The sequence below is a fragment of the Bos taurus genome, chromosome 26, assembly GCF_002263795.3.
Source record: "Bos taurus isolate L1 Dominette 01449 registration number 42190680 breed Hereford chromosome 26, ARS-UCD2.0, whole genome shotgun sequence".
Lineage (NCBI taxonomy): Eukaryota > Metazoa > Chordata > Mammalia > Artiodactyla > Bovidae > Bos > Bos taurus.
In genome coordinates this window covers 51,924,120-51,935,107 of record NC_037353.1, presented here as the reverse complement: position 1 = coordinate 51,935,107, position 10,988 = coordinate 51,924,120, and the positions used below count along the sequence as shown (strand labels likewise).

Sequence of the window (10,988 nt, the reverse complement as noted above, 5' to 3'; positions counted from 1 at the left end):
CGTGAGGAAAATTCAAAATTGAGCTTCAAACAGGAGAAGATATTACCAATTCTTATATCAAATAAAAATTAGTTCCACAATATATAATCTAATATATATGCAGAATACATAAAGAATTATAATGAAATTTTTAAAAGATTAAGATACTTACATTTAGATTAACAGGCAAAATATATGAACCAACAACTCCCAGTAGAGGGAAAAACGGCCAATAAAGACATAAGAGGACTTGATGGCACGGTGGATAAGTGCACAAACTGCAAGTCGCTCAGTCGTGTCTGACTCTTTGGGACCCCATGGACTATACAGTCCATGGCATTCTCCAGGCCAGAATGCTGGAGTGGGTAGCCTTTCCCTTCTCCAGGGGATCTTCCCAACTCAAGGATCGAACCCAGGTCTCCCACATTGCAGGCGGATTCTTTACCAGCTGATCCACAAGGGAAGCCCTTGTGGATAATCCACCTGCCAATGCGGGGGGCACAGGTTCTGTCTCTGATGGGGGATGATTCCACATGCCTCGGAGCAGCTGAGCCCATTCACTGCAACTCCTGAGCCCTAGAGCCAGCAAGCTGCAAGCAGTGAGCTTGTGTGCCCCAACCACTGAGCCATGCACCCAGAGCCTGTACTCTGCGACATAAGGAGCCACTGCAATAAGAAGCTCAGCCTCGCAACTAGAGAGGAGCCCCCACTCTGCGCTAGAGGAGGCCCTTGTGCATCAGCAAAGACACAGAGCAGCCAACACTACATGAAACAAACAAGCGAATACAGCCGTGTGTACTTGTCAAATAATTTATTTTTTAGGTTATACAAAGATGCTCCAGTTCACCAGCGAGCGGGGAAACACAGTTTTATCCAAATGAGACACCACTTCACCCTCACTCAGTTGGCAAAAATGAAGAGGTCAGGAAACCCCCGTGTTCGTGCCTGGGGCTCATTCTGCCGTCAGGGTGCCTGTCAGCCCTTGGGGCATGTGGGAAGGCACCGGCTCTCCTGTGTTGGCTGGACTCCCACATATAGTCACCCCACATTCCCCTCTGGAATCTCACAGAGATGCGTCAGGACAGGTGGGTGGAGATATTCACAGCAGCCTCCCCCACTTTAGCAAAACCTGGAAAGGACCCCAAAGGCCAAGACAGGAGAAAGCCATGAAATGAGCCAGCACTGGCTGCACACAATGAGAATAGGTCTTAGAAACAGCTTTTGGTGGAAAAAAAAGCAAATTCCAGGAGACCATAGAGTATGAAACTTTTTTTATACAAGGAAAACTAAATAAGTTGTAAATGTGAATAGTTGGATTCTAAAACGACAAAAACCAAGAGTCAGGTTGGCCCGTGATCTGAGCTGGGGGAGCAGGAGACGGGGCACGTGGCTGGTGTTGAGGGTTGGGCTGTGTCCCCCGATTGGAGCCCTGACCCCAGGACCTCAGACGTGATTTACATGGAGACAGGGTGTTTAAAGAGGAGATGGGTGTTAAACATGGTCATGGAACGGCCCTTCTCCAGTGTTACTGTGTCCTTACAGGAAGAGGAGATCAGGACACAGTCACGCAGAGGGACGACCCGTGAGGACGCGGGAAGAAGTCTGCAAGCCAGGGAGGAGCCAGCTCTGCTCACTCCTTTATGTTGGACTTCCAGCCTCAGACTGTGAGAAGAAAAATCCCTGTCATTTAAGTGCCTGCTCTGCAGTCTTCGTTACCATGGCCCCAGGAACGAATGCAGTCAGAGGGCGGTGGGGGGGGTCCCTCCATCCAGGGTTGGGGTGCTGGTGGAGCGGGTGGCCCCCGGCTGCTGTTTTGCTGTTGCCCGTGTTGTGGGTGCCACTCTGTCTGCATTCTGTTCCAGGAGAGAAGGGGTGGGGGCAGGGCCGAGCGTCTGCAGCCTGTCTACTTGTAAGGGGGGGCTGTCCTGACACCCCTTCTTGCCATCGCCTGGGCCTGGGGGTCGTTCTTGGAGGTCGGCAGGGTCTTTCCCACACTCTGGCTGAACCTCGGGCAGTTACCTGCCTCCCAGGCCCTCTCTCCTTCACCTGTGGAGCAGGGTGGCCATAAGGGGCTTTGGAGGGCAGCTGTGAGTCCAGATCACGGTGAGAGGCAAGGGTGCTGCCCGAGGGGCCAGAAATGGGCAAGGGTGCGTCTGGTGCTGTGAGGAGGTGGGGTCGTCACCCCAGTGTCAAGAGTAGGGAGGCCATGGCGGGCTGGGCACGGGCGGGTGGAGGGCCTGGACTCATGCCAACTGTGTCCCCTGCCCTCTGGCTGCCTGCCTCCTCCAGGCGGGTCTAAGGGGACACAAGAAGGTGGGGATCCCCCACAACGAGACATGAAAATACAGGTGATTTCTCCCCGGGGGCCTTTCCAGGGCCACGGACCCAGCAGGCTCACAATCTGATCAGAACTCGGCCATGACCATGACACCCGCTGGTCCCCACTCTGTTTCTGACACCCCTGAGTGCTCTGTGCTGGCCTGCTGCTGCTGCTGCTGCTAAGTTGCTTCAGTCATGTCCGACTCTTAGCGACCCCATGGACTGCAGCCTACCAGGCTCCTCCGTCCATGGGATTTTCCAAGCAAGAGTACTGGAGTGGGGTGCCATTGCAGACCCCTACTGTCACTGAGGTCTCATCTCCATGCCTGGCAGGCGCCTCTGTCCTGGGCGGGACCTGCCCAGCACCTGCAGTGAGCCACTCTCCGCTCCTGGCCCCAGCCCTCCCCCCAGTGCTGGGCACCCAGCTGAGGGGTGGCCAAGGCCCTCCGAAGCACACGCTGACTGGTGCCTGCAGAGACCTACCCTAGCCCGGAACTTGGAAGGCAAACACCCAGCTGCCCAGCGGAGATAAACCTCTCGTGTGTGCGCCTGCAGGTGCTCCCTGTCCAGGGCAGGTGGCCTCCCCCACTACAGACAATACTTTCCAGGGGCCTGAAAAGGGCCAGGCTTGGGCCGCAAGGCTTGCCTTAGCATCAGAGCTCCAAAAGGAGACAGAGATGGGAAGATTCATTTTGAAGAGAGGATGGGGGACAAGTACAGAAACCTAGATGGTGCAGAAAATTGGCTTGGCCATTTTAAAGATTTCAGGAGAAATTGTATAGAACCACCTCAGAAGCGAGGGTTTCCCCCCAGAATCCTTCCTCCCGACGTGGTCCTCACCCTTGACAAGCCAGCTGCGAGTACACATTCCTGTTCAAGGGGAGGGAAGTGTGGCCGTGAAGGGGGTGCTGAGGGCAGAGCATCAGGCGGCGGAGACCCACTCAGGCCCTGACACTGGGTGGACTCTTCCCTGCTGAACTCTGGACTTCCTTGGAACAGAGAGCTCTTGATTTCTTCCAGTGTCTCCCTTTAGGAATGGAAACGTCTGTGCTATGCTTGTCCCACCACTGCATTTTGGAAGCAGATGACTTGCTTCTAGAGTCACAGGCCCACCAACGGAGAACTTTGCGTCAGGCTGGGCCAAGCCTTGAGTCTCACCCAGACCCGAGCACACGATGGGCCAAGCCTTGAGTCTCACCCAGACCCGAGCACTCGATGGGCCAAGCCTTGAGTCTCACCCAGACCCGAGCACACGATGGGTCTTGCACTTCTGAGCTGATGACATTTAGACGAGATTTTTGGACTCAGAGTTGAAGCTCTAATGGTGAGACTTCGTGGATGCTGGGATGTAGTGAATGTATTCTGCACGTGGGCTGGGCTTAGATTTGGGGACCAGGCAGTGACCTGTATGACCTTATTTGGAAAGAGGGTAATTAAGTTAAAGATCCTGCATTAATGTGTTCATATGCTCAGTTGTGTCTGACTTTGCGACCCCATGGACTGTGGCCTGCCAGGCTCCTCTGTCCATGGGTTTCCCAGGCAAGAATACTGGAGTGGGTTGCCATTTCCTTCTCCAGCGGATCTTTCCAACCCAGGGATCATATCAGTGTCTCTTGCGTTGGCGGGTGGATTTTTTACCACTAATACCACACAATTATCCTACATTAAGGTGAGTCCTAAGTCCTATAACAAATGTCATTTTTTTTTTTAACAAAAAAAATTTATTTATTTGGCTGTGCTGGGTCTCTTCGGAGAAGGCAATGGCACCCTACTCCAGTACTCTTGCCTGGAAAATCCCATGGACAGAGGAGCCTGGTAGGCTTCGGTCCATGGAGTCGCTAAGAGTTGGATACGACTGAGCGACTTCACTTTCACTTTTTACTTTCATGCATTGGAGAAGGAAATGGCAACCCACTCCAGTGTTCTTGCCTGAATCCCAGGGACAGGGGAGCCTGGTGGGCTGCCATCTATGGGGTCGCAAAGAGTTGGACATGACTGAAGCGACTTAGCAGCAGCAGCAGCAGCAGCAGCTGGGTCTCTTGGCTGCTGCATGTGGGATCTAGTTTCCTGGCCAGGGATCGAACCTGGGCCCTCTGCATTGAGATTGCAGAGACTTAGCCACTGGACCGCCAGGGAAGTCCCACAAATGTCCTTGTAAGGGAAGAAAAGGGGAGAAGACACAGGTGAAAAGGTGATGTGACGATGGAGGTAGAGCTTGGAATGACGCCTCTGCGGATCGTGAGATGCCAGCAGCCGCCAGGAGCTAGAAGAGTCGTCTCAGGGCCTCCAGAGGGGACCGCCCTGCTGACACCTTGATTTCTGGCTTCTGGGCTCCAGAACCAGAGAAAACACCTTTGCACTGTTTGCGCCCACGAGTCTGTAGTCCTTTGTTCCGGCAGCTGGTACACTGGGTGTCTGACGAGGTTAAGCGCTGACTGTGCTGATGCCTGGTACCATGACAACAGCGGGGAAGGATCCCTCCCAGAGGCTGTGGGGCCTGTTCTCCTCGGTGCATTTTCCTCTCCTGGTTCTTGCTCTCTGGAGTCACAGAAGCCGGGCAGCCCTATGACCTCGAGAGTCAGTACAGTCACCAGGCAACCCAGTCACCCAGCACTCGGTCCCCACATCCTTGCTTCCACATGGCCTTTGTCCCGCGTCCCACCAGGGCTCAGTCTGATGTCCCTGTGGTCAGGGATGACCTGGTTTTCTACTTCCTGCTGCGAAGGGGACTCATGGATTCCCCACATGTGTGAGCAACTCCGACTGGAACCCTTTTTGGGCTTGCTTCCTGTTTCCTGGGGTCCGTTCTGGTATGTCCCCAGCAGGAAGCCGTGCATTCAAACTGAGCCATCTGAGGGGAGCTTAATAACAGGGACTATTTACAAAGGTGCAGGCAGCGTGTTAATTTCAGAATGAGGCTGTAAAACAAGGTACACATGAGAATGGGAGACTGCTAACAACCACATCCTCTCAGGAAGCACAGCTTTCTGGATGAATTATAGGCTGATGCACATTTATGCTAGGGTTTCAGGACCTGAGCCGTGAGTATAAATCAGACTCCTGCTGCTCTGCACAGGCCCTGTCTAAGCGGGCCCCAGCCGTCCCCCAGAGGCACTGGCCACTTTCTGTCCTTGCACACTAACTCATTTCAATCTCAGGGGCAGTGTCCTCACAGCTCCTGGGCCCCAGGCCTTCACCAGGTCACCAGCTGGGACCCCTGCGGGCCATCCCAGCTGCGGTGGTCCCGTGACCACGCGCTGCCCAGGATCCGGTGCGGGTGCTCCACGGGCGGGCTGACGGGGACACGTTTCTCTGGTGACTGTGCCACCCATAATCTCCTGTCACTGGCATAGCGCGGAGAGGACCCTGTCCTCACCCTGCCCACCTTCCTGTTCAGTGTGGGGAACTCGCCTCCCTGGGGTTGAACTCAAGGTAGGATGCACCGCCACCTTATGCTGTGGCAAGTGCACCCCCAAACCTCAGTGACTTCCCACAGGGGCCAAGTTCTCCCTTGTTCTGCTCATCCACTGCTGGTTGGAAGGTGGTCCCCCAGTGATCCGGACTCCTTCTGAGCCAAGGGGCGTGTGCGGCCAGTCTGGACACTGGCCCTAAAGTGTGGCTCAGAAGTGACCCAGATCACCTCTGCTCACCTTGCATTGTTGGTCAATCAGCCCACACTGGTCAAGGGGCTCCACGGAATTTCAAAGGTGGAGTCGGGGACAGGCCTAGTCCTACCGCGGAGGGAGGAACAGCCAAGACTGAGAGACACAACCTGCGGGGGTAGGGGTGAGGCGCGGGGCGGCTCCAGGGCCAGTGTGGCTGAAGGGTGTCCACGGAGGAACGGGGGGCCCTGGGCAGGGGGCGGGGGCAGAGATTCGCAGGTCCTCGCGTCCTGGCTTGCAGGTCGGGTGGGTGGTCTGCCCTCATCCAGGGGCAGCAGAGGCCCTTTCGGGACTTCCTGGGGAAGGAACCTAAGGAGGCGAAGGCTTCCAAAAGTCAAAGTCAGAGAACTCAACAAAAGCAAGCCCTCAGTGACCAAGTGTCAAGCACGCAGGGCTGGGTGGTACCGGGAGCCATCTCCGTAGGCCATCTGCTGTGCTTTACCGGCGAGGTCTCTCCTGGCCCTGCGATGGGGGTGCGGGGAGATCAAACCGAGCCTCGACAGCCCCACTCCTCGCGCAATATGCCGCACACGGCTCCCGGGCCGGCCCGAGGCGCAGATATGCTCCGGGAGCTTCTCGTCCCGACCCGTGCCCGGCCGGCCGCACTGAGAGCCCGACCGGAGGGAGACCCAACCACAGCGACCCAACCAGGGGATCCGAGGGCGCGGGCGCAGGTGCTCAGCGTCGCCTCGACCCCGAGCGCGCCCGTGCGTGCGTGTGCGCGCGAGCTCGCCGCGGGGTCTGGGCCGGCCGCGCGGGGAGGGGCTCCCTCCCCGGGCCTGCTCCCGCCGCGCCCCTCTTTCCCTGCGGCCCTGGTGCAGCCGCAGCGTTGAATCGGCCCCGGACGTGGGGCCGCAGGGCGGTGATCTGGCCTTGGCCTCCGCACAGCCGTTTCCCGCTGCCCCTTCGCGGGTCCCGCGCGCGGCCTCGCCAAACTCAGAACCTCAGGATGAGGTTTAAGGTGCCCCGGGTCGGGCGGCAGCAGCTCGCGGGCCGCCTTTATCCACCAAGGCCAGAGGGACCCCTTTCTTGTCTCCTGTCTGTGCCGCCGCGGCGCTATGCGCGGCACCCGCCCCTGCGTGGTGGGCGGCGGGTACCCAGGGCAGCTGGAGGGCTCTCGCTCAGGCCCTGCCCCGCCCCGCCCCCGCCCCGCTCTAGCTCCGCCCCTAACTGGCACCGCCCCCGGCTCCTGCCTGCCGGCCCCGCCCCCGGCCCTCGCTCCGCCTCGGATCCTGCCTGTCGGCCCCGTCTCCTCACTAGCTCCGCCTCCGGCTCCGCCTTCCGGCCCCGCCCAGCGCCCCCCAACCCCGCACTAGCTCCGCCCCGGCTCCTGCCTGACGGCCCCGCCCCTGGCCCTCGCCCCGCCCCGGCTCCTGCCTCCCGGCTCCGCCCCCGCGCTAGCTCCGCCCCGCGCTAGCTCCGCCCCGGCTCCTGTCTGCCGGCCCCGCCCCGGCCCCGCCCCCGGCCCTCGCAGTCGGCTGAGCTGACCGGGCTGCCGGGACCCGGGAGCGCCGAGCTCGGGGCGCAAGGCGGGCGCTGCCTGTCTTTCCCGCTCCCGCTCCCCGCCCGCCGGGCGGGCCATGCCCCGGACTCCGGCCGCGGTGCGCACTCCGGTCCGGCCATGAGGAGCGGCGCCGAGCGCAGGGGCAGCAGCGCCGCGGCGCCCCCCGTCTCGCCGCCCCTCGGCCGCGGGCGCCTCGCCGGCCCCGACGCGCCCCCGGCCCCGCCGCCGCCCACCTCCGGCCAGCCCCGAGCCCGGGACTCCAGCGATGCCCGCGCGCAGCCGCGCCCCCTGTTTCAGTGGACCAAGTGGAAGAAGAGGATGGGGTCCTCCATGTCGGCGGCCGCAGCGCGGAGGCCGGTGTTTGACGACAAGGAGGACGGTGAGAAGGGCCGCGCGGCTGGGACCTGGGGAGCGCACTGGGGCCCGCGCCGCCGGGGAGCCCGCGCGCTCTCGCAGGGGGCTGCTGCGGGAGGGTTTCCGTGCCTCGGGGCACCAAGGTTCCCGGGGCGGGAAGACGTTCCGGGGCGTCTCGGTTTCCGAGGAAACTCGCGGACGGCTCCTGCGGTGCCCACGCGCGTCCCCCGTGTCCGGCAGCGGCGCGGCGGGCGGAGCAGGCCCTCCAGCCGCGGGGAGTGAGGATCGGTGGACCCCACTGCAGCCAGGGCGCTGTGTCTGCGTTTTCCTTTACTGTGCGGTGCGCGCGCTCGGTTGCCCCTCTGCACCTGAGGGGTGCCCAGTTCGCCAAGGGAGACACCCGACCACAGGTGGCGCGGGGGCCCGGCCCTCGGAGTTCTCAGAGCCGGCGACCGCGCAGCGTGGCTCCGGGCGTGCCCACCTTTGCACTCAGATGTGTGGTGGAGGCTTGCCTCTGTGCGAAAAGCTTCCCTTCTGGGAACTAGTTTGCCCTGAGTTCCCCCTGCAGGTAAGGCTGGTGACCTGGAGGTGGGCGCCAGTGGGAAGCAGGAGACCGAGGCAGGCCTGTGGGCACGCCTCCCTGAGCCCTGCTGGGCACAGGGCTTTTCCCTTAGCACCCCCGGGGGAGGTGGCAGTGCCCGCCCCTGAGCACTGTGACACTTCCACAGGCAAGCATGCAGCTCTTCTCTCAGATGTCATGCAGATAAGTTCAATGCTATAAGATGACACATTTGATTTTTTTTGACATTTTCTTAAAATAGTAAAATATGCATTTTTCATTTGTAGGCAGCCTGCAGCGGGTAGGATGGATCTTTTATAATTTTAGAGCACAGCTTAGCCAAGGAGCCCAAGCTATTTATTTCTGATAAATAATTTAAGCATTATAGGAAATTACAATACTATGACCTAAGGCCAGTGTTGGAGAATGTGCAGCCTGGTGGCAGTCCTCACAGAGGGAAGGGGAGCGTGCTGCCTGGCAGGGTGGAGGAGGTCTGGAGGAAGCTGGGTTCCAATGAGCCGGGTCATGGTCAGCGGAGAGGGGGCCTGGGTGTCTGGACATGATCAAGGGGCGAGGCCTTCAGGACCGATCACGCCCGCACAGTGTATTCTGGGGAGACCTGTCTTTGTGTTCTGAACTTTAGGGCACAACTTACCGCTGGGGATGTTTCATATGTTGCATGTCTTTGAGTGTAAATATTCTAAGTGTAGAAAGCCCAGGGTGAATTAGGAAGGAATCAGGAAGCGACTGCATCCAGCTCTGGCTGTAGGGGCAGGATCAGAAGACGCCTGAGAAATACATCTGATTTCAGGACCCGCGGGTGTCGGCCCAGAGCCGGCCCTCTCTCATGTCTTTGCATTTTGCTGTCCAAGGCAGAAAATGCAGGCAGAGAGGCATTGATGTAGCCCAGTGGCTGCCTTCAGCTTCGAACAGTAGAATTTTACTACCTGTTCAGAGGGTTAGGTTTCAGAATCCAAGGAACATTAGAGGCAAAAAGAGCACAGAATGCATCTGTGGTTCTTGAATCTGATTTGGGAATTATTTCACACCTTCTCCCCCCTCCGCTGTCCCCATTCGCCTGAAGCAGGACAGCAGAGGTGCCGGCTATTCCGGGCTTGTGCAGGTGGGAGCTGGCTTCGGCAACAGGTGCACGCTCTTCAGCACACGTGCCTGTCAGTCACTCGCCCACCCCTGGGCTCGGTGGCCAGGTCTCCAAACTGAACACCTCAGGATGAGACCTAGCTGGGCTTTGGTGAGATTAGAGGGCCAGGACTGACCCTGGGTCTGGTCGCCGTGGATGCGATCCTGGGGGCGGCCACTTTATTCCAGTTTGATTCTGTCTTTGTGCCATCGTCAGGGTGCACACGGCTCGGGGATCACAGTACGTGTTTGCAAAGAAAATGTGTGCAGCTCTTGGCCTGAAGGCTGTGGGTTTGTTTACATGGAAAGAGCAGGCTTTGGAAAGGAGGAGGGCCGGTCTTCCAGGAGGGCAAGGCTGCACCCCACCTTTCTCTGAGGGCGGGCAGCTGTCCTCCCCGGACAAGGTCCCACACTTCTCGGCCCCGTGGCGGGTGAGCCAAAAGAGGTAACAGGGCTGTGCTGAGGGCTTGCGTTTACTGGGACTGCCCGGTTGCCATGGTGATATGAGACCTTCTGATGAATTTTTTAGATTAAACACCCAATTAGTGTATCAAATTTGGTATGCAGAGAAAAAGAAAAAAGAAAATAAGAGTGCAGTTTAACGGTGTGCCAGGTAGATGCCAACTGAAAAGCAGAATTGTGACTCGTCGGGCCTTGAAGGTCCCGTGTCCCCAAGGTGTCTGAGCCTGTGATCAGCCTGTGCTGGGCCGTGTTCAGAGTCCTCTGGGCCTCCTCCTTGCACTGGGCCCTTTCCCTCTGCCTGCAGCCCCGCGCCTCCGCTTGTCCCACCCTCGTGGCTTCGGGAGCGCTTGATTCAGGGGTGGACCTTGCGGGGCCTGCAGTCTGCTGCTCTGCCCAGCCTGCCGTGTGCTGGTCAGACGCCCTCATCCCTCTTGTCTGGATGTCTTCCAGCACCTTCCCCAAGCAGCTGGGTGACAAGTAACCCGGGGTGGGGGGCACCTGCCCTTCTCGGCAGTCTGGCTCTTCTAAAGCCTAACACGGAATTAGGTTGCAAGTGGGGAACAACCGGCCATCCGGGAGGTTTGCCTTCACCTGGAGACCTGGAACTGAAGCTCCGCGGGGTGGCAGAGGGCCAGTCCTCGGCGTGCAGGGTGGGGTGGGCGGTAAGGTGGGGCTTGGGGCTCCCGGAGTCTCGTAACCTTTTATGAAACTTATAAAACCTGTCTTAAATTATAGAGGGATTAAAGTGTACAAATTTCTGAAAAGTTTAGACTTCCCTAAAATTGTCCTAAATAGGAAAACCGAGGCTTTGGTAACTTTAGCCCAGAAAGGCCTCCGAGCTACGCCTGCCCCAGCCCTCCCTAGAATGCACTCACACGTCGGTCGTGTAGAGACACACTTTATGGCTTCCGTGCAGAAATGGGATCGTGCTCCATTTATGGTTTTGTCTAAACCTGCTGTTTTTACTTAGCGAGGTGTTGTGACATCTCGTCGATCTAAAGGATCCCTT

General features: G+C 58.5%; 1 protein-coding gene across 1 annotated transcript in view; it reads left to right on the top strand.

Moving 5' to 3' along the window:
- The first annotated feature begins 7,443 nt into the window (after nucleotides 1-7,443).
- Nucleotides 7,444-10,988, top strand: part of STK32C (serine/threonine kinase 32C) — a 72,649-nt gene continuing 69,104 nt past the window's right edge. The window contains exon 1 of the mRNA XM_015460807.3: nucleotides 7,444-7,843. Coding sequence (XP_015316293.2) covers nucleotides 7,582-7,843 — 262 coding nt within the window. The 5' untranslated portion in view covers nucleotides 7,444-7,581. The remainder of the gene's footprint in view (nucleotides 7,844-10,988) is intronic.